The sequence below is a fragment of the Tiliqua scincoides genome, chromosome 2 (assembly GCF_035046505.1).
Source record: "Tiliqua scincoides isolate rTilSci1 chromosome 2, rTilSci1.hap2, whole genome shotgun sequence".
Taxonomy (NCBI): Eukaryota; Metazoa; Chordata; class Lepidosauria; order Squamata; family Scincidae; genus Tiliqua; species Tiliqua scincoides.
Genome location: NC_089822.1, coordinates 125,894,250 through 125,921,862, shown reverse-complemented (window position 1 = coordinate 125,921,862; position 27,613 = coordinate 125,894,250). Strand labels below are relative to the sequence as shown.

Below are 27,613 nucleotides of genomic sequence, written 5' to 3'. Positions count from 1 at the left end.
GGCCAATGAGACATCCGGGGGGGGGGGGGGTGTGACACTCTAGTGACAAAAATTCTGGAACTTGTGGCTTTTAGGAATAATACCATCATGTTATATACAACTTGATGCAGAATTTCATCCATTGCTTGTGGGGAAATATTCACTGCATTTATTTTTTCTGGCCATTATTATCATTCATTCCATGTCATGACTATTACTATCTCTGTCTCACCTACCTCACAGGGTTGTTGTGAGGACAAAATAAGGGGAGGAACCATGTACACCACCCTGAGCTGCTTAGAGGAAGGGTGGTATAAAAAGTGAATTAATTAATTAAACAATATAATTAATAATTAATTAAGTCATATGGGGTGACAAAAATTTATGGGCCCCGGGTGTCAAATGACCTAGCTACGCTTCTGACAAAACAGACGGGATCTTTTTGTTTTCCTGTCAGTTGGCAAACTTACTGTGAGGGACTGGTGTAGTGTTGTGCCACCTCTACCAAGGTAGTTGCTAGGGTGACTATCACAAAGGGTAGAAGGGCCAGTGTCCCTCAGCCACCCCAGCCCCCAAAACATGAGTATTTTACTGCATCCTTTCTAATGTTCCTCCTTTTCCCTTGGTGCCCATTCCCCACCCCTGATCCCTAGGATGCGTCTGCTCCAAAGGTCTTTGTGTGCACTGATGTTGACAGCATCTCTGGCAGTTCTCTACCTTCACGTGTGGTCACCAAAGCCCTCCGCTAGAGTGGATCTGCGAAATCGGCCCGAGCGAGCGCCTGAGCAGCTGCTGAAGGATCATCTTTTGGTTCCTGACAAGAGATATGCACACATTACTTTCCGGATCAAGAAGGAGATCCTGGAGTAAGCCATCATCCCAAGTGCTCTCTAACTGTCCCTCTATTTTACTGTACCTGTTCCTGGTTAAAACAGCAACAATCTAAGCAAACACTGTCCCAATTCTCTTTTGGGTTAATGGTGTGTGTGTTAACTTTTTCTTTAAACACATTTGTGGTAGGGATCTTTAGATTTCAGCCACTACTTTGGGTGCTGAGGAGGTGAATCTCAGAATACAGAGATGGATGACTTTAGTGCATGTCCATGTCAATGAACCCAAATGGGCACAAAGTACCAGAGTGCTCCTTCCATTGCTTCTCCACCCAGCTAGCTCTCCAGATACTAACTGTGACTCCTTGTGTTTCAGCTGCACCTGTTCTATAAGTGCAGTCACTGGCACAGTGGAAAATTTTGAAGTGCAGGAGCTCATTGTAACATCCTCATTGCCATGCCCTATTAAGACCATAACCAAACAAAATTATTATTATTTTTTAATTCAACTTTACATTCCTTGATTATACTGCTTCGTTCTCCCACCACTTAATCCTGCTTTGAGACTTAATGTACTTTGTTTCAAGGGCTCTCTCATTTCATCCTAAATTCTTAGAAGTGATTGCCTATGATTGTAGTCGAATGGCTCACAGCCCTATCTTAAGCTCCCCGGTGCCACTGGGTGCAGCAGTGTCAAAATGGCTATTGCTGCATCCAGCAGAGAGGCCACCAGAGGTCTGCTTGGGGGAAGCAGACACTTGTCCACTTCCCCTAAGTAAAACCCCAATGGGGCTACTCAAGTCTGCACCAGCTGTTTTGCTCTCGCAGACTTGAGAACCCCATGTTAGGTTTTCCAGCTCTTAGGATCCAGTAGAAGAGGCTTCCCCTAGTCCTGCTCCTCTCTCAGGCTGGTGCCACCCTCTCCTGCCCTGGAACACCCCCTCCCCTAAAAGCCACACCATTGCTTGGTGGTGCTACTTACCATAGGTGGCTTGGCATCCTCCTCCTTCCAGTGCTGAGGCCCAGCACTGGAACGCCCTCCTCCCTGGGTGCTGCTTTACTGCATGTTTGAGACACCCAGCGCCGGCAGTATGCATGTACTGCCAACACTGGGGAGGATAGGATAGGACCCTCAATTGAGATCTTCTCAATAGGATTGAGGTCCCAATCCTATCCTCCCCAGAGTCAGCAGTACGTACGCTTTGCACCAGTACTTTGCAGCAGTGTGAAGACCAGGTGCACCAGCAGGAAGACAGTCGGGGGCAGGGTGAGGGGACAATAGGGGTGGGGTTGGGTGGAACAGGCTCAGGAGGGGGTGGAATTGTTGGCACCAGCACGCATTATATCCTATCCCACTTCCTAGGCCTGATCCACCAACACAGACCAACTCAGTCTTGTGCCAGTGATATCACCTGTACAGGTCTTAGATGACTCAAAGTGGCTGCTGGGTTTTACCCAATGGCAAGGTGACAAATATCCCCTTACCTTGAGGAGACCTCCAGCAGCCAAAATTCCCCTGCAGGATGCAATGTAGCCCAGGCCGGCACCAGTGCATCACAGTGCAGGAATTTATTTAGGATTGACTTGTTAATGTAACATGAGCTGTTTACAGTCTCTCAGGCAGATCTTGTGAAAAATGATGTTATGGACATGAGCGTAGTCCCCGGGGCAAATTTTTCAATCTACCTTCTGCTGATGTCTTTCTTGATTAAGGTCTACTGAAAAAAAATGGATACGCTCAGTACCTGAGCACATCTGCTGATGTCATTGGTGCCCCTGCTGTAGAAGTCCCAGACTACACTCCTGAGTTCAGCAAGATCTGTTATGAAATCTGGTGTTAGGATTGTAGGCCAGCCAGTTGCTTTGTTAGCCAGATTCCTAGGGAGTAGTCTGGGAGACTAGGCAGTATTTAAAAATGACCACCTAATGAGATTCTCTGGTTACAAAGGTTGCTCTGGAATGTAGAAAGCCATCAGAGCTTGGAAGAGTGACCCCAGCCTCCAAGCTAAGAAAGAGAAGGCCCAAAAAGAAGCAGCAAAGAAGAGGCAGGCACCTTTTTTTTTCTTTTTTTTTTACAATGAGAGACTGAAAGAGAGAACTGAAGGCTGAATGTTACATTGGGGTACAACATGCAGAGGTGTCTCTCTGGGGTTCTGATACGTGGTGGTGAACTTGCTGCCTTATAGGAGAGCACATGCTGCTCACCTCCACCCAGTGTTCAATTCATATATTTGTAAATCATATAGTATATAAACAACATAAGATCTAGTGATTTCTCCCCCAAAGGCAGCCAAAACTCAGGTGGTCCTGGAACTCCTTTCTGCTCAGGGAAGTGGGGAACATTTGACACTAGTAACACTCTACTTAATGTTCTTTAAACATATATTATTTTTGATCCTAATACTAACTACTTTGGAAACTGGGACAGGGCAAGCAATTTTGAGTTACATGAATTCAGCATATAGCAGATGGACTTCATGCTGCTGGCCTTGTTTCTGATATGTGCCCTTACCTCTACAGACTTCTTCCTAATAACGTCTGCAAATGTGAGGTGGAATCTAGTATGAACCTTCCCTTCCAGAAACAGCTCTTTGGTTATGTCTGGGCGGAGGACTTTGCAAATACCTTCAGCCCCTCTGAGCTGCCTGAGATCAGCAGCATGCGAGAACAGGAGTACCGCAGTTACCTACAGAGGTGAGCGTGGTTGTAGGGTGGGTGTATTCTTTGCTCACACCATGCAAACACAGTAATTTTGCATTGTTTTAAGCACCCTAAGATTCCCAGCTGGCTGGCTTGCTGTTTCAAATTTCAAGCCCACAAGGCTGCAGAGGTAGGCTTGCTTGAACGTCTGTGGGCTGAGCCTTATGCAATAAAAAACCAGAGAGGGAGGAGGGTGAGAGCTGGACTTCAGTGAACAGCAGCTGGGGTTTCAGTGCTTTGCATGGATCTTTGCCTTTCCCCCCTTGACTAAGCAAAGCAGAAAAAACAGACTCCAATCCCATCCCCCATCTCCAGTGCCAATGCACCTGCGCAAAAAGATGCAGACTGCATCCTATGCTGGGGGGGGGCACTTGGACGGCCTTTCTACTTATCCCCTGGCTGGCTGCCTGAGCAACAGTGGAACTCCTTGGACATATGTCATCTTTATTGGTGGTGTGGTGTGGGTGAGTGGTGGGTGGAATAGGGTGGGTGCAGGGGAGGAACAGAGCAAGGAGGGAGTTGAGGCAGGAAGGGGTTTTTAGCAGTGGCTTTATTAATATCCTGTTTCCCTTCCCAACCTCAATACACTAACCTGGGTCCACTTGGACTTGTGCCAGTGAAATCTCTGGCGCAGGTCCAAGTAGACCCATTGAGGCAGCGGAGGCTTACCCTAAGGTAAGGATACTAATGTGCTCTTACCTGGAGAAGAACTCAGTAACAGCCCCCACCACTACAGTGGGACCAGTGGCACAGCTGCATCAGTGGGGGGGGGGGAGCAGATTTAGATAGGATTGGGCTGAAAGTTTCACCAAAAAAAAGAGGCACATGAGCCAGAGGATAATTTCCTCTGGATTATTTCCCTTACTTACAACCTAATCCTAACTCAATTGCCCACATGACAATGCGGCAGCAACAGCTTGGCTTTTGCTGCATCCTGCAGGGGAATTTTGGATGCTGGAGGTCTCCTCGGGGTATGGGAACATTTGTCTTCCTTACCGCTGGGTAAGCCCCAGCAGCAGTATAACTGGCACAAGTCTGAGTTGATCAGTGCTGGCAGATCAGTCCCAGGAAGGGGGATAGAAAATGACATGCACGGATGCCACTGATCCCAACCTTTTCCTGGGCCTGATTCACCTACCTGTCACCCCGTCACTGCCTTCCCCCCCCCACTCCATTCCATCCCTTCCTGCACTGGACTTACCTGTTCTAGTGGATGTCCCTACAAGTGCCAGTGGGAAGGCTCCAGCCTTCCCACCAACACAGCTAGGTCTCGCGCTGGGGCAAAGCACTTTACAGTGTTTTTGTGTTCTGCCAGCATATACCCAGCATAGTTGGACCATAGATTGGATTCTGCTGATGAATCGAGTGCTGATTCACTTGACAAGCCACAAAATTCATGCAAAAAGCAGTCTGAGGATTTCCAGGAGAGAGTCTGAGAATTGCACACAAAATATCCATGATAATGATCAAACAGAATCCCTTTGCTCTTTTTAGGACCCACTAGGCAAGTTAAAGACAGAATGACGTCAGAGTTCTGGATGGGGCTGTTCTTGTCCATTGCCTATCCCTCATTGGTGCACACACATTTGACGACTGTGCAAATGAAATTTGTGTGCCCCAAGTGGACAAAGAATGGCAACATGCCAAGAAGGGGAACATCCATGTAGACCATGTTCTTTTTCGAAGTGAGTTGAAATTCCACAACCAAATGAAGCATTAAAAGCCTGATAGATGTGCTTTGCATCATGCATAGAATATGGCAAGAAAAGTACAGTATGTCACATGCATTTTGGACAGACTGAATTTTGAATTCCTTTCCCAGAAGGCAAGTTAGGTCATGCACACAAGGAAGTTTTTATTGTAACTCATTGAACAAGCAACTTCATCAGCTTGACAGGGCGCCTTTCTGTCTGCAAAGATGCTACATTCCAATGGGTTGTTATTCTTGTTGTCTGTCTTTTCTGGCCAGCAAAGGAGAGACAACAATCTTTCTGTTTATTTACTCACATTCTTGCAGCTAGGAACTGCTAGCCACTTCTCTGTTACTGACTTAGTTTGGTTCAGGCTCCACATGCTAAGCTAGGCCTATACTGTACATATTCATGACAGGGCCACATCATCTCTCTAACAGTGCGTCGGGAGTCGGGGGGAAAAACAGAATTAATTTACAATTCAAATTTGAACAAATTTTCATTAACGGATATATTAGAAACTGAACTTATATGAATGAATGAATTTTATTGAGCTTTATTGTAAAACACATGAGAATTATTATAAAACACGTGAAAACTATAATACAGGCATGTAGAACCAAATGAGAACTATGAACTGTTTGTCATGCACCTCTTGCACAGTGAAAACGATCAGACCAAGCCAGAAACGCATAAGTTGTTCAGAGGCAATGTTGGGGCAATGTTAAAATAATGCCCGGGGAAAACACAAAGAGATGATAAAAGGCCTTGCTCTAACTTGACCTGCAGCTCACATTTGGCAGTCGTGACTGGCAGTTGCGATCCAGCGCGGGCTTCAACAGTCTCTGACGGTCCAGAGACTTATTGGAGACTGGGGGCTCCCTGCAAGCCAGATTGGGGAACCCTAAGGCTGCAAATGGCCCCCAGGCTGGGGTTTGCCCACCGCTGGTGTTGCAGAGCATGTGAAAATGGGACAAGTAAACCTTAGCTACAAATCCCTACATGGCCACAAAGTCTCCTGGGTGACCTTGAGCCAGTTGCTCTCTCATGCTCTCTCTGTCTCAGCCAAACCTGCTTTATAGAATTGTCCTGAGGATAAAATGCTTGGGGAACAACCCTGTATGCTGCCTCAAGCTCCTTGGAGGAAGGGTAGGATAAGAATATAATTAATCCACCAATCATGAGGAAGCTGATATCAGGTAAAGGTGGATCCACTCAAGGGAGTTCAGAAATTTTTGGCCCAATCCTATTGAGCCTCTGCACTGCCGGAACAAACTATGACCACCATTCTGCACTGCTGGACCATTGCCACAGACGACTGACTGTGCCTCTCTGGCCTCTAGAGAAGCCCAAGCACCAGTAAGTCGGCATGGGAGAGTGGGCAGTTGGCGGGAGGAATGGGGAGGGGAGGGGAGGAATGGGGTGGAGACCAGGGCAGGGAGGGGTAGTGTTGAGGCCAGGAAGGAGGCTGTATCAGTGCAGCAGCACCACTGACATCCCATCTCCCTGTCCTGGCTTCAGTCTATCCACTCGAACTTACACCTACAAAATAGCTGGCACAGATCTGAACTGTGACCCAGTGGGGCAGAGGTTTGCCATAGGGCAAGGGAACAAATGCTCTCTTATTGAAAGTCACAACAGCAAGGCAAGAAACAGAAACAAATGCTTGCTGTTTGTTCCTATTCCTTTAGTTGCCATTTAATTAATGCCATCTAAATGTCAAAGAGATATGTGGGTGGCTCAGCATAGGCACTCTCTTTCCGTCTTTCCAGGTCCCAGTCTCCAGCTGATCAGCTCCTCATTGTCCGTGCCAATTCGCCGTTGGAGTATCCAGCCCAGGGGGTAGAAGTTCGGCCCCTCCGGACCATCTCCATCCCAGGTGAGTGATTTCTTGAGTTTCCAAGGAGGCTGTTGTCCCGAGGTGTGCTGTTCAGAACATGTTGTGTGCATATGTGGCAGATCTGTTGCACTTGCAGGGACCGTGTGTAGTGCCGCTCAGTGGTTTTGTGTATAAGGAAGAGGGAGGCGAGGGTAAAGGTGCAACAAAACAAACAAACCCTTCTGGTGTTGTTCTCCCCCACAATTGTGAGGAAAGGGAAATCAAAAGTAGTACTGTGTTCCTTAGCAGTTCATACAACAAGACCCTAAACACAAGCAGTTTCTGGTCAAAAGAAAGAGAATGGAAGCCTTACTAGGGAAAGGAGCCACGTGGTGGCACAAGCAAGGAGAGAAGAAAGGAAGGCAGGCAAATCAGGAAGCTTACCCAGAGGAAACTGGGGCTGGAAAACTGGGGGTTTCACGCAGACCTGAGTAGAGGAGGACAAGGGGGCAAAATCCCCAGGGCCTGGGCTTGGGGGGGGGAGGGGCAGGTCATGAAAAACAAACCATATAGTACAAAACAAGTTTAGAAGGGGGGGGGGGTAATCAGGCTTTTTGCCCGGGCCCAATACCAGTTCTGAATGGCCCTGGTTTTGTGGTAGGAGGAAGGGTGTAGGAGAGCTAGGAGGAAAAGAACTCAGAATACAGCAAAAGATAAGGCTGAGTTGGAGTTCTACAGAGAACTCTGTAGCCCAGGCCGAGGGCTACAGGGGGCATGACATCACTTCACTCGTACTAGGAGGGCTGGTCTCTCCCCCTGTGTGGTTCCTCTGAATTGGCATTGCAGATGCTCAAGGGGGTTTACACTGCTCTGTTGAGCGACTAAGTTCATGCCTTTGCTGTGACAGTTAAGGGCGCCCACGCAAAAGGAGGTCTCAATTTGATCTCAGGCTTCCCCTAGAACAATCTAAGAATAGACTATGGATTCTCAGATGGTCACACACGACACACGAAGAAGGAATGGAGAGTCAGAGTGAGTGATTAGACGTGTTCCCACTTTCACTGCACACAAGACAGGAAAACAGGGAGGCTTTGCGGGTCGATGCCAAGCTCTGTTTCTGTTGACCTGATGTGAAAAACTGTAAGATTTGCTGGGCTAAGGTGCCAAGACCCAGCCATTTCCTGAGTTAAAAGTGAGATGTGCAAGTGGAAAAGGCTTGAAAACCAAACCCAGAGGCTAGGCTGGTGCCAAAGCTAATTGTAGGGAGGAAAACCAAAGCTGCTTTCCTGGGAGAAGAGGTGCATTGCAAGGAATGGTTGATTACCAGACCTGGGTGGCAGATCGGCACAATGGTTCTTGGGTAGCAGCTGGAATGGGGGCGCTTCATGCAGCACCAGTGAGCCAGAGGCATGCTCGCAATGACAACAAGGCAAACAGACAAAGAATGAATGAAAGACACATGGGGTCCTGTAGCCCGGCTTTGTGTATCCCTTTTCTTCCCATAGAACTGTGGTTTTCAACAGGTGTGCCTTGGTACACTAGTGTGCCGCAGCGTCCACTCAGGTGTGCCGCGAGACTGTAGCACTTGGGGGGGAGAGGCGGCTGGTTTTGCTCCTGCGTTTGGCACATTGTATTGTATTGGCAACCTTCAGTCTCGAAAGACTATGGTATCGTGCTCTGAAAGGTGGTTCTGGCACAGCGTCTAGTGTGGCCAAAAAGGCCGATTCGGGAGTGACAATCCCTTCCACACCGGGAGCAAGTGCAGTCTGTCCCTGGTCTGTCTCCCTGGCTATGGGCCTTCCTTCTTTGCCTCTTTGCCTGTTGGCCAAGTGTCTCTTCAAACTGGGAAAGGCCATGCTGCACAGCCTGCCTCCAAGCAGGCCGCTCAGAGGCCAGGGTTTCCCACTTGTTGAGGTCCACTCCTAAGGCCTTCAGATCCCTCTTGCAGATGTCCTTGTATCGCAGCTGTGGTCTACCTGTAGGGCGCTTTCCTTGCACGAGTTCTCCATTGAGGAGATCCTTTGGGATCCGCCCATCATCCATTCTCACGACATGACCGAGCCAACGCAGGCGTCTCTGTTTCAGCAGTGCCTACATGCTAGGGATTCCAGCACGTTCCAGACTGTGTTGTTAACAGCATCTGGAAGCAGCCAATCAACTGCGCAAAGCAGAGAAGTGGCTCAGCAGCCGCACGAGGCAAGACATGGCCGTTTACAGGCCCTGTTCTGCAGCTCCCTGGCTTTGTGCAACACGGGAAGCCCCCTGCTCCGCTGAGGGCAGCACATGCCAAATCTAGGCAAGAGCCCTGAGGAGCCTGGAGCATGCATGCCAGCTGGGGACGGGGCTTCATTCCTGAACTTCCCTGCAAAAGGAAACAGTGGAGGAAAAACTCGGCAGACTCAGAACCTAATCCTACTCAGAAGTAAGTCTCATAATAGTCAATGGAGCTTACTCCCTGGAAAGTGTGGATAGAATTGTAGCCTCAGCTGATAATTGAAATGACTATGAGCCCAATCCTATGCGTGCCTACTCAGAAGCCCCATTATAGTCAATGGGGCTTACTCCCCTGTAACTCTGGATAAGGTTGCAGCCTAAGTTTGTGATCACTTCCCCAGCCCCCCCACCACTGAATGAGTTCCACCACTGAAGAGGTACGCGGGGGGACGGTACGGGAAGGGACTGGGGAAGCAGTGTAATGCATCAATCACAAATGTAGTTATTTCATTTATCAGCTGAGTCTGCTGAGTTTTTTCTCCAGTTTCCTTTAGAAGGGAAGTTCAGGAGTTAAGTCCAATCCCCCACTTTGCATGCATGCTCCAGGCTCTGCAGGGCTCTTGCCTGGATTTGGAATGCCCCCTCTAGGAAACGCAACTCGGCCAACTGAATCCTTCAAACGCCCCCCCCCCCTCGCATGTCAACCAAGACAATTCAAAAATTCTCTAGCTTTTTACCTTGCCATCGCTGGGGCTGAATTTCATTCTTAAACAAACCAACCAAAACCAGGGATCATGTTTATTAGCCTTATTCATAAATCTTGCATTCTTCCCTCCTAGTGTCACAAGCATCAGATCTGGTTGTGGTAGTTCAGTGCAAAAACAGGCACTTTGCACATGGCAAGGGTGCAATTTATTGTCACATCAAATTCTTCAGCCCTTTAAGCCTGCAACCCTATTCACACCCTGCTGAATTCACTGGGACTTATTTTCAAGGCAAACGTGCACAGGACAAGACAGAACTACATGAGAGCTACCCTCCGGGACCAGATCAAAGGGCGAAAGGGGAGAAATAAGAGGAAAAGATTGATAACCCAGAAGTCTGTAGATCTAGGACAGGGGTGTCCAAAGTTTTTGGCAGGAGGGCCACATCATCTCTCTGACACTGTGTCGGGGGCCGGAGGGGAAAAAGAATTAATTTACATTTAAAATTTGAATAAATTTACATAAGTTTACATAAATGAATATATTAAAGATGAACTTATATGAACGAATGAAGGTCTTGCAATAGTTCAATGCCTATAAAAGGCCTTGCACAAAGCAAGGCTGGCCTTTCCTTTGCTGCCGCTGCTGCATCACAGACGTGAAAGAGCAAGCAGTGGAGGGAGCTCTCCCACAGCTCACAGGAGAGGTCAAACAGTCGCCCTCATGCTGAGAGAAGTTGCATTGGGCCAGTGTGGGCTTCAACAAATCTCCAGAGGGCCAGAGGCTCATTGGAGACTGGGAGCTCCCTGAGGGCCGCATTGAGAGGCCTCGAGGGCCGCAAGTGGCCCCAGGGCCGGGGTTTGGGCACCCCTGATCTAGGACAAGCATGGAGCCTTTTCAAAACCACTCAGAGCACATGTAAAAATTCCTATGCAATATACAAGAAAGCAAAAATCTTATGTATGTTTCACAAGTATCCTACAATAATGGATCCTTCAAGGGTTTCCTTGTACTGTACTGCCATGTTGAAAGCACATAGCCCTTGCTGTGTGAGAGTGTGCTCCTGGGTCCTAAAACTCCCAATTGGTATGGGGGGGGAAATAAACCAAATGGGGGGATCCCACAGTTGTCCGTTTGTCCTGAATTATGCTAATTTTCTGAGAAAATGACAAGTGAATGAAATCAAAATAGCAGGTCATAATTAATAAAGGCAATCCACCCCAAAGACTGGAGAGGACTTGAGGGTATGCTTGTTAACCATCTACCCACAGACAAGGGGCATCATGAAACATAATCAAACACAGATTTCCCACTGGTTTATTTAAAAAATAGTTTAGTTTTAAATAAGTTTGTTGAATTTTAAAAGTTTTGATTAAAAGTTTATTTAAAAGTTTATTGAATCAAAAGTTATTGATTAAAAGTTATTAAACTTTAACACAATCCTAACACTTAAAAAATAATAATAAAATATATTCTTTAAAAACTGATGGTGTGCCTTGGCAATTTTAGTGCCCTGCTGGTGTGCCAGGAGATAAAAAAGGCTGAAAATCTCTGCCATAGAACCTCATAGGATTATCTGTACTGTGAGTTCATCTTTTGTAGCTTGGTGGCCCTTGATTTCTAACCCCTGTTCCTAAATGGTCCCTATTGTTTTGCACCTTACCAAGGGTGCGGCAGCCCATTCTGGAGGCCAGTGGCTCAACTAACTTGGCTCATTGATTGAATTTTGCCATGGAGTTTGCGAGTTCAGCTAGTATTCAGGGTCCTTCTTTAGAGTTGTCGACAACTGTTTTCTCCAAGTCAAGGAGTTTACCAGGATGTGGCTTTTGTTCACTGCTTCAGAGGTGTTGAGCAAGTAAGGAGTGACTGGTTACAGGATTTTGCAGGAAATAAGCCAGCCAGGCAAGCCAACCAATCTGCTAGAGTGGAAGGTGGGGATGGTTGCACTAAAAGTGTGGCCCCCTCAAGATTTATGGGATTTAACACCACTTGCCACCCATCCCGTTCTGAATTGTGGTTCCAGTGTGGGCTGTTTTCCTAGAAGGCAACCAGCTCCTTGAAAACATGTAATCCAGCATATCACATGTCAAGCATCCAAGTAAAAGAAATCAAAAGGTAGTCAGACAGCATTTTGAGGGAGCAGGGAAATATGTCAGAGTGGAGTGTGATTGGTATGGAGGATCCTCCGAGTGGCACAGGGGTTGGTGAATACTTGGTAACCTTCTTATTTCTTTTCATTCCCCAGGCCTGAACTTACAGGCAACAGACAGGCAGCAGCACTACTGGGTAAGATACTCGGGGCCCAGAGATCTTGGGGGAAGGAACTAGGTGCCATTTCTTCAACCTTATGGCTTGCTGACTCCCTTGTGCTTTTTTGAAAATTAGTAGTTTGCAAGTGAGGATCAGTTCAAATCTGATCCCACTTCATGCTGCAGGTGCATGCAGGTGCAGCTTCATGTTTGGACATTCCCATGGGGAGGACTCCCTGCATGTAGAAAAATAGTATGCCAGGAAGAAATTTCCAAGTTAGGCTAGATGCCTAACCTTGCATACTATCTTTCTACATGAAGAGCGAAGGAAAGAATGGTGGCAGAGCATTCAGACATGGAAGCCAACACCTACAACCTGACATGTTGCCATCTAGACACTTTATGTAGAATCATAAAAAGTTACAATTGAAAGGCACCTTGGAGTCCAACCCCTTGCTCAGTAGCAGCTACCTCATCCTTGTCATTGAGCATTGCTTGATAGCCTCCAATGAAGGCGAGACCGCATGAAGGCGAGACCACTGAGCAGAGTGTCCCAGTGCTGAACAGCTTCACTTAGGAAATGGTTTCTCATGTCTACTTGCCTGTAGTTTCAACATATTGTTCTAGTCCTGCCCGTTGGCCTCACAAAGTAATTCCTCCTCATCTTCTCCTCAGTTTCTTCAAGATGGCTATCGTGTCTCCCTTTAGTCTTATCTATGCTAAACATCCCAAACTCTTTTAATTATTCCTGATAGGACTTGGTTTCCAGACACTCATCACCCTAGTTGCCTTCCTTTCAACCCACGCCAGCCTATCAAGGTCCTTTCAAAATGTGGGGCCCAACATTGGACATGGTATTTCAAGTGAGGTTTGACTAGTGCAGAACCGAGTGAAGCTATTACTTTTCATGATCTGCCTCTGCTAACGCAGTCCAACAATGCATTTGCTTTGTTCGCAGCCTCATCACATTGCTGGCTCATGTCCACCTTGTACATCTATCTACAAAAACCATCCCAAAACCAAAATTGTCAACAAGCTTGCTAAAGAAAAAAAAATTCTTTAAGAAAAAGACTTTAAAGGACTAGGAATATATCCTCTGGTTTTGTTTTGCTTTGTTTTTGTCCAAGGCTTGCACTATTTCTTTCTTACATGTATCTTTTTTTTTAAAAAAAGTATTTTTAGATTATTGGTTCCATATTGTGTGTTTGTGTTGACCAATTACAGTGCATAGCCCATTTGGTCACAGTTTGCCCTTATTAATGTAGTCCCCTTTGTTTTCAGTATCATTTTGAAAGTATCTATTATGTGTGGTTTTCTCCATGTACCTAATCTGTGTCGCTGAATCATTCTGTTCTCCGCTGCGTGGTCTCATGGTATCCGAAGGCCACTTCCTTAGTGGTTCTATTTGTTCAAGAGGAAATCACAATCTGTGTTTTCCTCTTGGGCAACTTAGGCAGCCTCATTTGTGCCAACCTCAGCTTTCTTAGCTGAGAAAATTCTGAGCCATTCAGCAGATGTAGGCCTCTGGTTCAACTTTCTCCTCAGGAATCAACTCGCCTTTAATGCATTAACTGCACAATCCTATACATGCCTACAGAAGTAAGCCCCATTGGGTTCAATGGAACTTGCTCCCAGGTCTATGCAGAGGTAAACAGAAAATATTTCTACTTCTGGCAGGCGTCCTAAGCCCCCCACCCCACCCATTGGATGCAGCATGCAGTCTGTCATTGTGGCTACAATGGCACCAATGGTAGGTGATAGGTTTGGGCAGCTATTGTATTCTCAGTGAGCCAACCAGCCAGTTAGATTCTAACATTCCTTTCCAGTCCCTCCGTGCCTGACTCTGGCATCCTTTTACTTTTCCGGCAGGTCAGTCTGACAGCTACCATGGGCACCTTTGACGTAGCTGCTGAAGTGGACGGGGTGAAGGTGGAAGGGGAGGGGAATATGCATCTCACTGTGTCTGGATCCCAGCTGGACAACCTCAACCGGCAACTGCAGTTTGTCACCTACACCAACACACTCTTCCATCCCAACACAGCTGACACAGGTGGGTATGGGGATGTCAGGGTGGCAGCACACAGCACAGGGACTTGGGGCATTGCGGGTGCAGTGTGGCATGGGAGGGAGACTTCATTGAGAGAATCTGTGTGGAGAAGCATTGAAATTGCAGCCAGGTATCAGAAACAGGATGGGGGACGACGACAAAACAAAATCAGGAAATCTTGCCTGGGGCAGGTGGGTGGGTAGGAGAGAATATAAGTAAAGGCTTGAGGCAGATCTGCTTCTCTAAAGAGAGCAACAGGTGTGTACAGCCCTCTCCAGGAAATTTGTAATGTAATGGATCCTCTCATAGAGCTACTGTAATATGGTGGTTGTAGCCCAAACTCTGAGCTAGCAAGCCGCTGGTTCAAATCTGGCCTCCGTCACAAGATGATGATCTTAGGTAAGCCACTGTCTCTCAGTCTCAGTCCCACCCATCCCCATGTAGGGATACTAACTTCATTCACAGGGTTGTTGTACCAATCAGTGCAAAGTGCTCTGAACACCCAGGAAGCACCATCAAGGGGTGTCAAACACGAGGCCTATGAGTCGGATGCGGCCCCCAGAAGTTCTTTATCCTGCCCCTGTGATAACTGGACTGTTCTCAGCACCGCCCTTCTTAGCAGCTCTGTTTCTGCCAAGGCTCTGGGAGGAAGGAGGCCTCAAAAGGCAAGGAAGAATACGGGTGAAGGGTCAGACCCAGAGAGGTGAGAGAGAGAAATGCTGCTGAGGTGTTGGGAGAGCCCAGTTATCACACGGGCCACCATTTCAGCAGTGCCACTTCTGCCAAGATGTTACTTCACAGACCACCTCTCAGCTTCTGAGCTGCGAAGTGATGCTGTGGCAGAAGTAGTGCTGCTGAAAGGGTGGCCTGCCTGATAATTGGGCTCTTCAATACCTCAAAAATATGATCAAGATTTGCACATTTTCTCTTCTCTGCAGCTAATGAGTTTCTGTGTGAGAACAAAGTGCTTATTTCTGGCCAGCATCTGCTTAACCCATTTCTACTTGGCCCACATGGTGTACACATTTGGTCCCTGTTGCATATATGCAATGTTGGGCAGAAATGGCTTAATGACATCACTTCCTGCTTAATGGTGTCACTTCCAAATCTCAGCAACTGGCATGAATGCTATTTGGCCCACTATATGAAATGAGTTTAACATCCCTGGTCTAGGTGGTGATGTTGATGATCAGAACTCCCTTTTCCCAGGAGTTCAGCAGATCAGATTTAGGAGGAAGTGGAATGCCGCTTGGTATGCCTGAGCATTTGGTGGCAGGAATTAAGTAGAAGGATTACGTAAATATATTTCATTTTAATGTTTGGTATCAGTAGTGTACAAAGGTCATTTGGCACTGTATCAAGTCTAATACATTAAAAATAAAATACGGAAATGAATGGGGACCCACCTGAAATTGGCTTGTGACCCACCTAGTGGGTCCCAACCTACCGTTTGAGAAACACTGGGCTATAGCTTTCAATAGAACATAGGTATTTCAGTTCAGTTTATTTCATTGCATTCTGCTGTAAATCACGTATCAAATGGTATATAACATGATGGTATTCCTAAAAACCATGATTTCCACAATTTTGGTCACTACTGGTGTCACCCCCTGAGGGTGTCACCTTACTAACACTGTATTGGTTCCATGGTGTGTCACAATAGCATCTGATTAGCTCTTCGAACACTCAGGGCCTAATCCTATCCAATTTTCCAATGCCGGTGCTGCCGTACATATGGGATATGTACTGTTTCCTTTGTTGAGGATGCAGTCAGAGGCCTCCTTAAGGTATGGGAACATTTGTTCCCTTACCCTAGGGATACATTGTGGTTGCACCAGTGCTGGAAAGTTGGATAGGATCGGGCTGTTATTCTCAATGATTCATTTTCTGAGTTAAAGAAATGTACTTTTTGTTATATAAGATAGTTGCATTTTTGTTGTCTTGGGGTTTTGGCCATAACCTTTTATAGACTTGAGATATTTCACTCCAGTTTTTTTCATTGCATTCTGCTGTAAATTACGCATCCAACGGTATATAGCATGATGGGGTTATTCCTAACCATCATGATTTTAGCTATTTTGCTCATTAGTGATGTCACTCCCCCAAATGCGGCTCCCGGGTCCGACAGCCTCCTCAGCCCCCCTTAGTACGCCAGTGTTTGGTATATTCCTTTTGTTTATTTGGCTAACAGATGTTGTATCCTGTTTCTTAATGGGGGTACCCAAAATGTTAAAAATTCAATTGATAAATTAAAAACTCTTCACATAAAACAAAACTAATCCAACTGGAGCAGAAGCCAGCATTTTGATGTGGCCTTTGCCTTGCCTGCCTCTTTCTTTTCTGGGTTTCTTCCCAGAAGACAGCTGGCCTTAAGTGGGAGGAGAGAGAACAGGAAAGCTGAAGCAGCAGCAGTGGCAGCTATCTCTTGTTATGCTGTCCTGCCTCCTCTCTCTTTTTAATACTGTGAAAAATGCATAGACGGAGAAAGAGCATACTGGGCAAGCAACTTGTGGGAAGAGTGTAGTGCCTCAAGGGTCATCAAATTCCTCTGAGTTGAGAGCGATAGGAGTTAATAACTCATTGTGCCTGCTAGGTTGCTTTTTCTTGTGCTCAAGGGTAGAACAATGCAGAGATAACAGCACAATGGAGCCCTTGCAAAGTGGCTCTGGAGGGCAGAAATATGGGCCCGGTGGTATTGAAGCATTACCTACCCCACAGGATATATGGCATCAGTTAGCAATGTAATTCAATGCTTGTCTACTCAGAAAGAGGCTCCTTTGAGAACAGTGGGACTTCAGTAAGTGCATATAGCTGAGGTTCTCAAACTGGGGTGTTGCGATGCCCCAGCCTGAGAGCCTCAGCCACTGGCCCCTTTAGGATTGGGGGAAGGCAGCAACATGATCCCCAAGATTGTGTTGATAACAAGAGTGAAGGGAGGGGGGTGTTTTAACTTACAGAGGGCTGCTGCAAGCTCGAGAAATGGCAGGGAGCCCTGTGTAGCCCTCCACTGACTGACTAAAGCTATCACAAACCACTTCTGGTTTTGCGATCGCAAACAGGAAGTGGTTTGCAATCACTTTTTGTTATTATCTTTAAAGCCCTGAACGATTTGGGGTTTGGATACTTTAAAGACCATCTTCACCCATTTGTACCTTCCTGCATACTTTAATCACCATCTGAGTCCTTGTTCTGGAACCCTTTGCTCTCTGGTGTGTTTTGGGCGTGCTCCAGGAGCAGAGTTTTTTGATGGTAGCACCAGCCCTGTGGAATGCCACTAAGAGAGAACCAATTAGTTCATACCCTGTCTTCCCTCAGGTATTGTGCAAACACCTGACTTTTTTGTTCTGCTTTTGGGGAGAGTGGTGATTGGCTTCAAGGGGTGGTGGTTGGGCAATACAGCAGTGGGTTTTGTGTGTATGTTGTAGGCTGGGGTTGCTCTGAGCTGCCTTTTTGTGTACTGATTTGTTCTGTTTTTCTGTTGCTTTGATGATGTATCTTGATCCATTTTAGTTGCCTCCTGGCAAGAAAGGCAGGCCATGTTATACTCTCTATAACCGAGGTGTCAAACTCATTTCATTCAGAGGGCCAAATAGCATGTCATCATGCCTGCTGAGGGCTGGAAGTGATGTCAGTGGGCAGGAAGTGATGTCAAACAGGTCATAACAAAAAATAAGCACTTTTTCAGACTTAGGACCTCATTAGCTGTAAATGACTAAAGAGAAAATATGCAAATCCTGATCATATTTCAAGATATGGGAGAACCCAAGTTTCATGTGGGTTACCCTTTCAGCAGTAACACCTCAGCACTGCTCAGCAGCTGAGAGCCTGAGGGCTGGATAAAAAGCTTCCGCAGGCCATATCCAGCTCCCAGGCCTTACGGTGTCAGACCATAAGCACTTTAGCACTGTTTTGCTGCCATGCTCTTTGTTCTGCATGTAATCGACAGCTGCGGTAGCTGAAGAGAACAGTGCATTCTGGGTAGCACAGTGCCCACCAGCGCAAGTGTCCTGTCACATTGGCAGTGATATCTCCCATACTGCTGTTTCACACAGTGCTGAACTTTCAGGGAATGAAACCCTGGCGCTATGGGAAATTGCTGTATAAATGTTTTAAATAAATAAGCAAGGCCGTTGCAGAAATAAGATGTTGAATCAGGGCTTTTGAGCTCAAACGCATAGTTTTTGTAGTAGACCAGCTCTTATAAATAGGATTCCCCATGTGGGGAATGTTGTCCTGTGCTCCAAGTATGTGTGAATGGTAGAAAAATAGAACAAACCCTCCTAATTGCTGCCTCCCAGGGTGGAAACATTCTCAGTGGGGTTTGCTTCTGTTTGAGTGCAGCCCTAGACTGACCTTCTGTCTCTTCCTCTTCCAGTGCAGTTTTCTACCGATAAGCACCATGCCTCTTTCACCATTCGCATCCGCCATGCGCCGACCCCCAGGCTGCACAACCCAGGATCCCCCAGTGGAGGGACCAACAGTGGTGAGGGCAACATTTGAGTGCTGTGGGACTTTAGGGGGGAAAGTGCTCTGGGGGAACATCTGTCTTGGTTTTAGTGCCTCCTTGCTGTGCCTAGTCTTAGATTTGGAAGACCTGAAATAAGGGTGCCCCTGAACATGTGCAGGGTGCATTTTGTCTTGATTTCACCACATCCTTAAGGAAGCTCATGTCTTTATTGCTCCACTTCTTCCAAGACTGAGCTCAGACTTTCAGAACAAGCCCTGGGGAAAAGTCCAAATGAAGATCCAGATGAAGCCCAATATAGTCATACCTCTATTATTGTTCTAAAGGCACTCACTTTGAAGAGATATAAGCCACTGCTTGTAATAAGCCCTGTTCTTTTTTGAGTTAAGGTATCTTGCTCTCTTTAGTGGCCATTTTAAGCACTGCATGGTAGTCAAGTACTGGATAGAGTGTGTGTTTTAACATACCATTGTGAACTGGAATGTCAGCTTCTGGGATGTCAGGTTTTGTCTAGCAACTGTTACCCTGCACATGCCTGATCTTGTCTGATCTCGGAAGCTAAGCAGGGTCAGGCCTGGTTAGTACTTGGATGGGAGACCGCCTGGGAATACCGGGTGCTGTAGGCTTATACCATAGTCTTTCGAGACTGAAGGTTGCCAACCAAGTTTTGTCTACCACCACCACCAGCTGGAGGCACTGTTGAATCATCCTGTGTCAGCACTCTACCAACTTATTCTCTCCTATCTCTCCACAGCAGAATACAACATCAGTGCCCTGGTCACCATAGCTACAAAGACTTTCCTCCGCTATGACAAGCTGCGAACACTGATTGACAGCATCCGCAAGTTTTACCCCACAGTGACCATCATCATTGCTGATGACAGCAAGACTCCTGAACATGTGCAGGGACCGCACATTGAACAGTATTTCATGCCATTTGGCAAGGTGTGGAACTCGCTGTGGCGAGGCTTCAGTGCTGTCACTGCACAACCTTGAGTGCTCTGCTGGATTCTGTGGGATATGGTTTTATAAGCTCTGGTAGGAGAAGGATCCTGAAAAGGGTTCATGGAGAGAAATGGGACTGGGGAGGATGACAACACGTATCCCTAAGTAGGGTGGTGGAGAGAGAGGTAATGGGTTTCCCCCCCTTTAAGTGGGATATCCCAGAAGTTCTCAAACTGGGACATTGCAATGCCCCAGCCTGGTCCCTCTGCCTCTACCCCTTTAAGGGGCAGGGAGGGGGAATTTAGTGACACAATCCCCAGGATCCCGCTTCTGTCAGGTGGGCCAGGGGCTGTTCTTTACTCACAGAATGAAGCAGCAGCATCCCAGGGGTGTGGGGAGCCCCACGGACACCTCCGCAGAGCTCCCCAAGGTGCTTAAAATGTAAATTGAACAATTGCAACCCACTTTCAGTTTGCGATTGTGAAACCAGAAGTGGGTCACGATTGTTCTATTTTCATTTTCAGCGCTTTGGGGGAGCCTACAGAGGCATCTGCGAGGCTCCCCACACCCATGGGATACTGCTGCTTCATTCTGTGAGTAAAGAACAGCCCTTCCCCCCCCCAGCAGCAACGTGATCCTGGGGGTCACATTGCTAACTTATCCCCTCCCCCATAAGAACTTACCTCAGGAGTTTGACAACCCTTGGGATATCCTATTTCTACTGTCCAGAAACCATGATATAGATCAGTGGTTCCTAAACTGTGAGGTGCAGCTCTCTTTACTCACGGGGCACCGTAGGATGTCCCTCGTCCTCTTCCTGGTTGCCGCCATTTTGGATTGCACGAGACCTTGATAGATGCTGTGAGAATAGTGTTATCCAAGGTGACCCCTTCCCATAACTGCCTGGGAAGGGGACACCATGGAAGAAGGGAGCCATGATGCTAGCATGTTTGGGAGCTGCTGATATCGATGATAAACAATAATCCTCACAGAGCATTTATGTATGTCCAATCCCACTTTACTTCACATCACCAATCCCACTTCTATTACTCCTCAACCTGCCTTAATGACAGTCCTTTGAAGTTATTCCCTTCACACACAGATTGAACACACAGAGTGGGGAGCAGGATCACACCCAGTGGTCCTTCCTCAACCTCCACACTTTCAGCAGAGTGGTCAAAGAGACTTGTTCATATGTAAAGCTGGATATGTGTAGAAACCCTTTTTGTGTGGAGGTCAGGAGTGGAGCCCCCTTTTCTCCTCCATGCATTCAGTGTATGTGTGGTGGGAATGTTCTGAGAAGAGCTCATAACTTTACTCACAGTCGGGATGCATAAAGAGCAAAGTCTGTTTGCCAACATGAAGACAAGGAGTTGCTGACCACAGGCCTAGATGTTGGGGCAAGAAGGTAATAATTTGGGTTCATGGGGACACAGTGAGGAGATACAGTAATTGAGCTGTTGGTGTTATGCAACAAGGTGACAGAGTTCATTGATGACAATACAAGATGGGCAGGTGGCAGTGCTTGGTAGCTTGATGGAGAAATTACCATTGGAGTGCCCCTGGATGGTGCTTATTGGTCTCTGCTATTTCTAGGGCTGGTTTGCTGGCAGAAACCTTGCCATTTCCCAGGTGACCACCAAATACGTTCTATGGGTGGATGACGATTTCATCTTCACACCCCGCACCAAAGTGGAGAAACTGGTGGATGTACTTGAGAAAACTAGCCTGGACCTGGTGAGTCTCTTCTGTGTGACTGCTTTTTCTGACACTTCCCAACAAACAACTCCACCCAAAGCCTCTGCTAGCCATTACACAGTATGACATTAAATTCCAGCATCTCAAGGCAGGGAGAAATCTCATATTGGAGCCTGAAATTGGAAAAGCTTAAGCCATGAGGGGGAAATGTGGAATACACCCCATGGCAGTTAAGGAGGCTGAAGACAAACAGGAGGGGCTGGGGTGTATGTTGCATGCTGAACAAACCTACAGTTTGTGGGGAGAGCCAAAGATGAATGAACATAGTCCAAATCGGACTGAAGTTTTGATTTCTGTATCTAATTCAGAAGTGCAAATGCAGCCTAATATAAAGGTTTGAACAGTTTTGCATCGCGTAACAATTTTGTAAATGAATAGAACTACCTTTGAGCCACTCCATAGCTGTGTGTCAGGGCTGAGGTGTGGGCAGTCCGGCTGGAACAGAGGATGAATCAGGAGGCAGCTGTTTTCCACACATGGTCCTAGCCCAAACAGGAAGCCTTTATAGAGCTTCCTGTTCAGGAGTGCCCAGTGGCCAGCCTGAGTGGGCAGAGCCAGCTCAGAATCTAGGAACTCCTATTGCCAGAGAGATATTTGAGACCTCAGGTCCAGTAAACCATCACTTGGGGCAGCTCTGTATAGGATTGGAGAGTCTCCGTTCTAGCCTTGGTGCCTCCTGCCACTGTGCTGGGGACAGACAACAGGGAATGGTCATCGGCTTCAGGCAAATGGAAAGCTCACAAGCTGCTCCCCTAGCTGGCTGCCCTGGGAAGCCAGCACTTGTGGCCCAAGTGGACCAGCACTTGACCAAGTGAATCTTTTAGTCTGATCTTAGTCAGTTGATTCTTGGGTAAAACTGGCACTGGGTGTATGTAATGTCCATGGCGGGAGGAGGCCCCTGCCCTGGGGTCTGTACCAAGCATGAGGGGCTTACCCGGTCTAGGCGCAGGGGTCGGCGGTGAATTAACGCACGGGACGCAGGTAGTGCAGCTCTACACAGACAGTTTAATTGTGTCAACCTCTTTACATTCATTGGGGCTCGTTACTTCACGGCCACCCTCAGTCTAGGCCAGGGGTCGGCAACCTGTGGCTCTAGAGCAGCATGTGGCTCTTTCAGCTGTCTGCTGCGGCTCCTCCCGTGAAAGTGGCAAAGGGATTAACAGGAGGCACCTGTGTTGGGAGTGCAGGCTGCTTCCCTCAACCCCCTGAGCTCACTGCCCTCCTCTCCCTTCACCCCCACCTGCCCCACATTGGTTTCCCTTTTCAATTTTGCCCGCTCTGCAGGCTTAAGCTCCCTGTTTTTCCCTTCCCCAGCTCTCCATCAGGCTCAGCCAATCAGCATCCAGCAGGCTCCTGGCTTTTTCAGTTGGAATGGCTCAGGGCCCTTCACTGGCTGACAGACCAGCCAATCCTGAGCCTCCCTCCTTCTCAGCCATTGCTAGCCCTTGCAGCTTGCCTTTCCCTGAGCAGATCCCCACTACACCCAGGAAGGTGAGGGCTGTAGCCTCAGCCTCCTCCTGTGCAGGTCTACTCACAAGTAAGCTGTAGTCAGTGGGGCTTCCTCCCAGGAAGGTGTGGAGGGCTGTAGCCTCAGCCTCCTCCTGTGCAGGTCTACCCACAAGTAAGCCCTGCTGTAGTCAGTGGGGCTTCCTCCCAGGAAAGTGTGGAGAGGACTGCAACCTGAGAGCTCCAACCAACTTGTCTGCTCAGAAGTCCCATTGTAGACAATGGGGCTTACTCCCAGGATAGTGTGGAGAGGGTTGCAGCCTGAGTGAGGGAGGGCAGGCAGGCAGGCAGGGCAGAAGCTGGCCTGTGGCTGCCCCCCCCCCCACTTCTTCTCTTCCCCACCTCTGGAGTCTGTGTCCTTTCTTCCTTCCAGCAGGGTGGAAGGTGGGGGGAGTTCTTTAGTATCCATGTAAGATAAGCAGATGTCATAACCGCCTTATGTATTGGAATCCTGGAAGATCTGGTGAGGAGGTAGCATGTGGTGTGAGCAGTGGCCCCTTTAAGGGTAAGGCCTGGGCATCCAGCAGAGTGTGCTGCACAGCTGCAGCCACTTGAAGGCAACAGGGCCCTCAGGGATATAAGGAGCACCTGAGCCAGGAACATTTTTTTTTTTTTTGGTGGTGGTGGTGGGTTGTAGAAGGAGTGCAAGTTGGAGGGGAGACTGACTTGGCTTATTGACTTTGACTTGGATACTCTGACTGATTTGACTGACTTACTTTGGAATCTGGCCTTGGACTGTGACTTGGCTTATTGACTTTGGACTCTGCCCTGGATATTCTGACTGACTTTGTGACTAAGGGACTGCTGGAGACACTGAAGTGTGGCTGCTGTGCCCAAGACCTGCTGAGGACCAAGGGTCTGGTGTAGTGGTGGGAGGCTGCTGGCAGAGAGGACCTCTGCAGGTTGAACAGGCGAGCTACCCTGGAGGTGGGGTCCAGCAGGAGTGCAGGGAAGAACCAGGGTCATTTGTGGGGGGAAAGAAGGGGAGCTAATTTGCTTAAAGTGGGCATAATTTTCCAGGCAGAGAATGGCCTTGGAATCAGGCAAAACACCATAGAGGACCAGGCAGCTGAAAACACAGGAAAAGAATGTATGACAAAACTAACTAAAAGCTACAAGAGGGGGCTACATTATAAAAATGGGACCTATAAGAGCATAAAGGTAAAAAAACCACACAACTATATATGCAGTATTATCTTCATTTTAGATGTCAAAAGGGTTTTGTGGCTCCTGAGGTTTTTTTTCCTCCGGAAAACGGGTCCAAATGGCTCTTTGAGTGTTTAAGGTTGCCGACCACTGGTCTAGGCTGTCTGGTGTTGTCATCGGAGCGGCTCAGGCCTCGTTCCTTCCGATTCTTTGGGGTGTGTAGTCCCGGCCCCCAGGCTCTGGAGGGCACTGTCCTGGCTGTCTGGCCTTGGGAGGGCCCATGGTACCTTGTTGTTGGCTCCCTTCTCAGTCAGTCTCCCTGGGTTGTTGGCGTCGAGCATTCGTCTTGACAACCCCCTCTCTCCAGGGTATGCTCCCTGGGTCTGGGCAGGCCCTGGGTCGGGGAGGTCTCTGCCCCTGGCCTCCTCGCTCTAGAGCTGACCACAGCCCCCTTCCTATGGAGGCCTTTCTCTTTTCCCTTTGGCCTGGGTCACCTTCTCCCACTGGCTTCCCTCTGGCCTTCCACTCCTCTGGAGAGGAGTGACCTCCCTCTTCCCTCTCCAGCTCCCTTATGAGGAGTACCTCAGGTCTGCCTAACCCCACCCTTCCGGCCCACGTGTCTTCCTCCTCCCAGCTGTTCCCTGTCCCTACTCCTGTGTAGGTGTCCTGCACGGCCCCTAGTCCTGCTGACACTCGGGGCCTACTCCTGAGTAGGCCTTGACTCCCGAGGAGACCCCTGTGCCTAGGGAAGTCCTGGCCACCTGGGCTGGGTCCAGGTGACAGTGTCCTACAGTGTATTTGGATCAGAGCTTGTTTTAGGTCCCAGAAGTGTTTAAAACCCATTTGCAGATTCAGGCCTCACCTGCACGTCTGAATTGAATAAATAACTTGAAACTAATAGTGGTCTCCTGAACCGATTGGGGTGGGCATCCCTCCTCTTTGGGCACCTTCCTGTCTCTCTAGCCAACCCAAATACCTTCTCTTGTGCCTGGCAGGTGGGTGGAGCAGTGCGGGAGATCACTGGCTACACCGCCACATACCGGCAACGGATCAGTGTGCAGGCTGGCAACGAGGAAGGGGATTGCCTGCATATCCGCCAGGGCTACCACCACATCATTGAGGGCTTCCCTGACTGTGTCGTCACTGACGGTGTGATCAACTTCTTCCTGGCACGCACAGACAAGGTGTTGCAAGTTGGTTTCGATCCTCGTCTCAATCGCGTTGGCCACCTTGGTGAGTGGTTCTGGCTGTGCAGGATACAACTTGGCATTTATGTGAAATAGCCCTGGCCCAAACTTTGGCCTGTTTTTAAGAATGGCAGTCACCATTCTGTACGAGGTAGCCCAAAGCATCAGGTGCAGCCTGAGCAGTATGCTCCGGATTTCTTGTGATATTGCAGTGAATGGTAGTGGCACAAGTGTGAAGAGCAACCACACTGAACGAAGGTGTGGTTCTTTTTGCCACAAACACAGGCTTCCTGGCTAAGACCTGACCCTGAACTATGTTGATCATCCTTTTCTTGTTCCTTCCCCCATGCAGAATTCTTCATCGATGGGCTGGGCATGCTACATGTGGGTTCCTGCTCCAGTGTGGTGGTGAACCATGCCTCCAAGCTCAAGCTGCCCTGGCTAAAGACAGAGCGCGAGAAGCAGTATGCCAAGTTCCGCTACCCCAGCTCGACGGACAACAGCATGATCACCAAGCAGAACCTTTTCTTTTTCAAGAACCATTTTAAGTGTATGACAAGCAACTAGTCTCTGTTGCTCAGGCATTTAGCCCTGCCTCTGACAACTGGCGGTGTCCTCAGGCAACCCCCAGGTCTACCCATCTCAGGCAGCCTGCTCTGGCAATTGGCCATAGTCCTGGGCAAACGGTCTTGCCGGTCCACTAGCCAAACCCCTGAGAACTCAGGGAGGCCTCAGCATCTTGGAACCTTAAGAACAGTTTGGGAAATGGGCAGCTGCTCCACCCCATTCTTCTTGTTTTTTTTAAACACCATGTATATTCTAACAGTTTGGAGAAGCTGTCCGGCTGCTTGCTACTTTTTTTTTTATGCTTTATTCATTTATTACAGATAAATGTAAGGAAAATTGGATAGGGCTAGGACTACATAGGTTACACACGAGGGTGGTGGCCATCGATTACAACAAACATTAATCCAAACGAAATTAATAATCAATACAAAAATTATCATATTCTTTAACCCTACTGGTTAATACTTTAACATTCCCTATTTTTCCTCTAACCTTATCTATCCCATCATAAAAAAAAATAGTTCAGACTTTTACTTATACACTCTTCTTACCACTAAACTAGTCTCTAAAATAAAATCTTTTTTATCTAATTCTTAATTTCTAATATGACATCTAAAAAAGAAGTCTCTGACTACAATGGTATTACCTCCTTCAATATCTCTTATAACATGTTATACATCATTTTCCATAACTATCCAATCAAAAAAGGCTTCAAATTTTTACTTATAGATTCTTCTTACCACTAAACTAACCTCTAAAATACAATCTCTTATCTGATTCTTAATTTCTATTATCACATCTAAAAACAAATATCTCCAATTACAATAATATTATACTTCACTTATCCACAATACTTATATTCCAAAATTGCAGTTCCATCTAATTTATTTCATATATTTACCACTTTAATTTGCACAATACTTATATTCCAAATTCCCTTTTCATCCACTTTAATTTAATCTAATTAATAAAATATTATAACTTAATACCACTTAATTTCCACAATATTTATATTTCAAATTTTCATTTGCATCTATTTTAATTTAATATATTTTTTTAAAAAAATTCTATTTATTATTCAACCATTTTGCCCTTCTTATTGTTTACTTTGTACTCTATCTTATTGGTGTTCCCTCTTAGTCCTCCTACTGGTTCTTCCACTTCTTCTTTTTCTTCTTTTTCTTCTTAAGTCCCCCCCTCTGTTTTTCTTTCTTCTTTTTCATTCTGTTATTCTTGAACTCAATCCATAAATTCTTCCTCTTCTTGAGACAGCTTGCTCTCTGAACATTTCGTCTTTTTTCTTCCTTAAGATTCTCAGTTATTATGACATCTGCTTCCCACGGCCTGCTTCCCATAGGTCTGCAGCCACCACCCATAGGTCTGCTTCCCACACCCATAAGTCTGCTTCCCTTCTGCCACCTCCCATGGCCTAGATACAACAACATCGCAGCGAAAAAAGCTATTAAGAGTGAGTGAACTTAGCTCGTTAAAAAGTCTTACTGAGAACTGTGAAGTCTGGAGGAGGAGGAGATAATTCAAGATTATTCACGCTGGCCGTTAGCCACCCAGGGGGGGAATAGGTGAATTGGTATTTCCCCTGCTGGAGTAAGTACAAGATTATATTTTTTTAATGGTATGTACCGAAGAGAAATAAATAAGTAATCTTCAACGAATGAAATAAAGTCTACCTTCATTTTCCCAGCAAAAAAGCCTTTATTTAAGCCTGGACTCTGCTACTTTCGGTTTCGGTTTCTCAGCAAGAGGCTTGAATTTTTTTTCTTCTTCTTTTGGTCATTTAAAGGCATA

At 47.2% G+C, this 27,613-nt stretch overlaps 1 protein-coding gene and 1 pseudogene across 1 annotated transcript; both read left to right on the top strand.

The window, feature by feature from the left end:
- Positions 1-633: 633 nt before the first annotated feature.
- B4GALNT1 (beta-1,4-N-acetyl-galactosaminyltransferase 1) lies at positions 634-25,807 on the top strand. Its single transcript, XM_066616926.1, has 10 exons — positions 634-845; positions 3,330-3,503; positions 6,973-7,079; positions 12,183-12,223; positions 14,056-14,236; positions 18,609-18,716; positions 19,453-19,643; positions 21,240-21,380; positions 25,049-25,286; positions 25,593-25,807. The coding sequence occupies exons 1-10, from the start codon at positions 634-636 to the stop codon at positions 25,805-25,807; spliced, it is 1,608 nt and encodes a 535-aa protein (XP_066473023.1).
- On the top strand, positions 19,208-19,324 carry LOC136642465 (5S ribosomal RNA; annotated as a pseudogene).
- Positions 25,808-27,613: the final 1,806 nt, after the last annotated feature.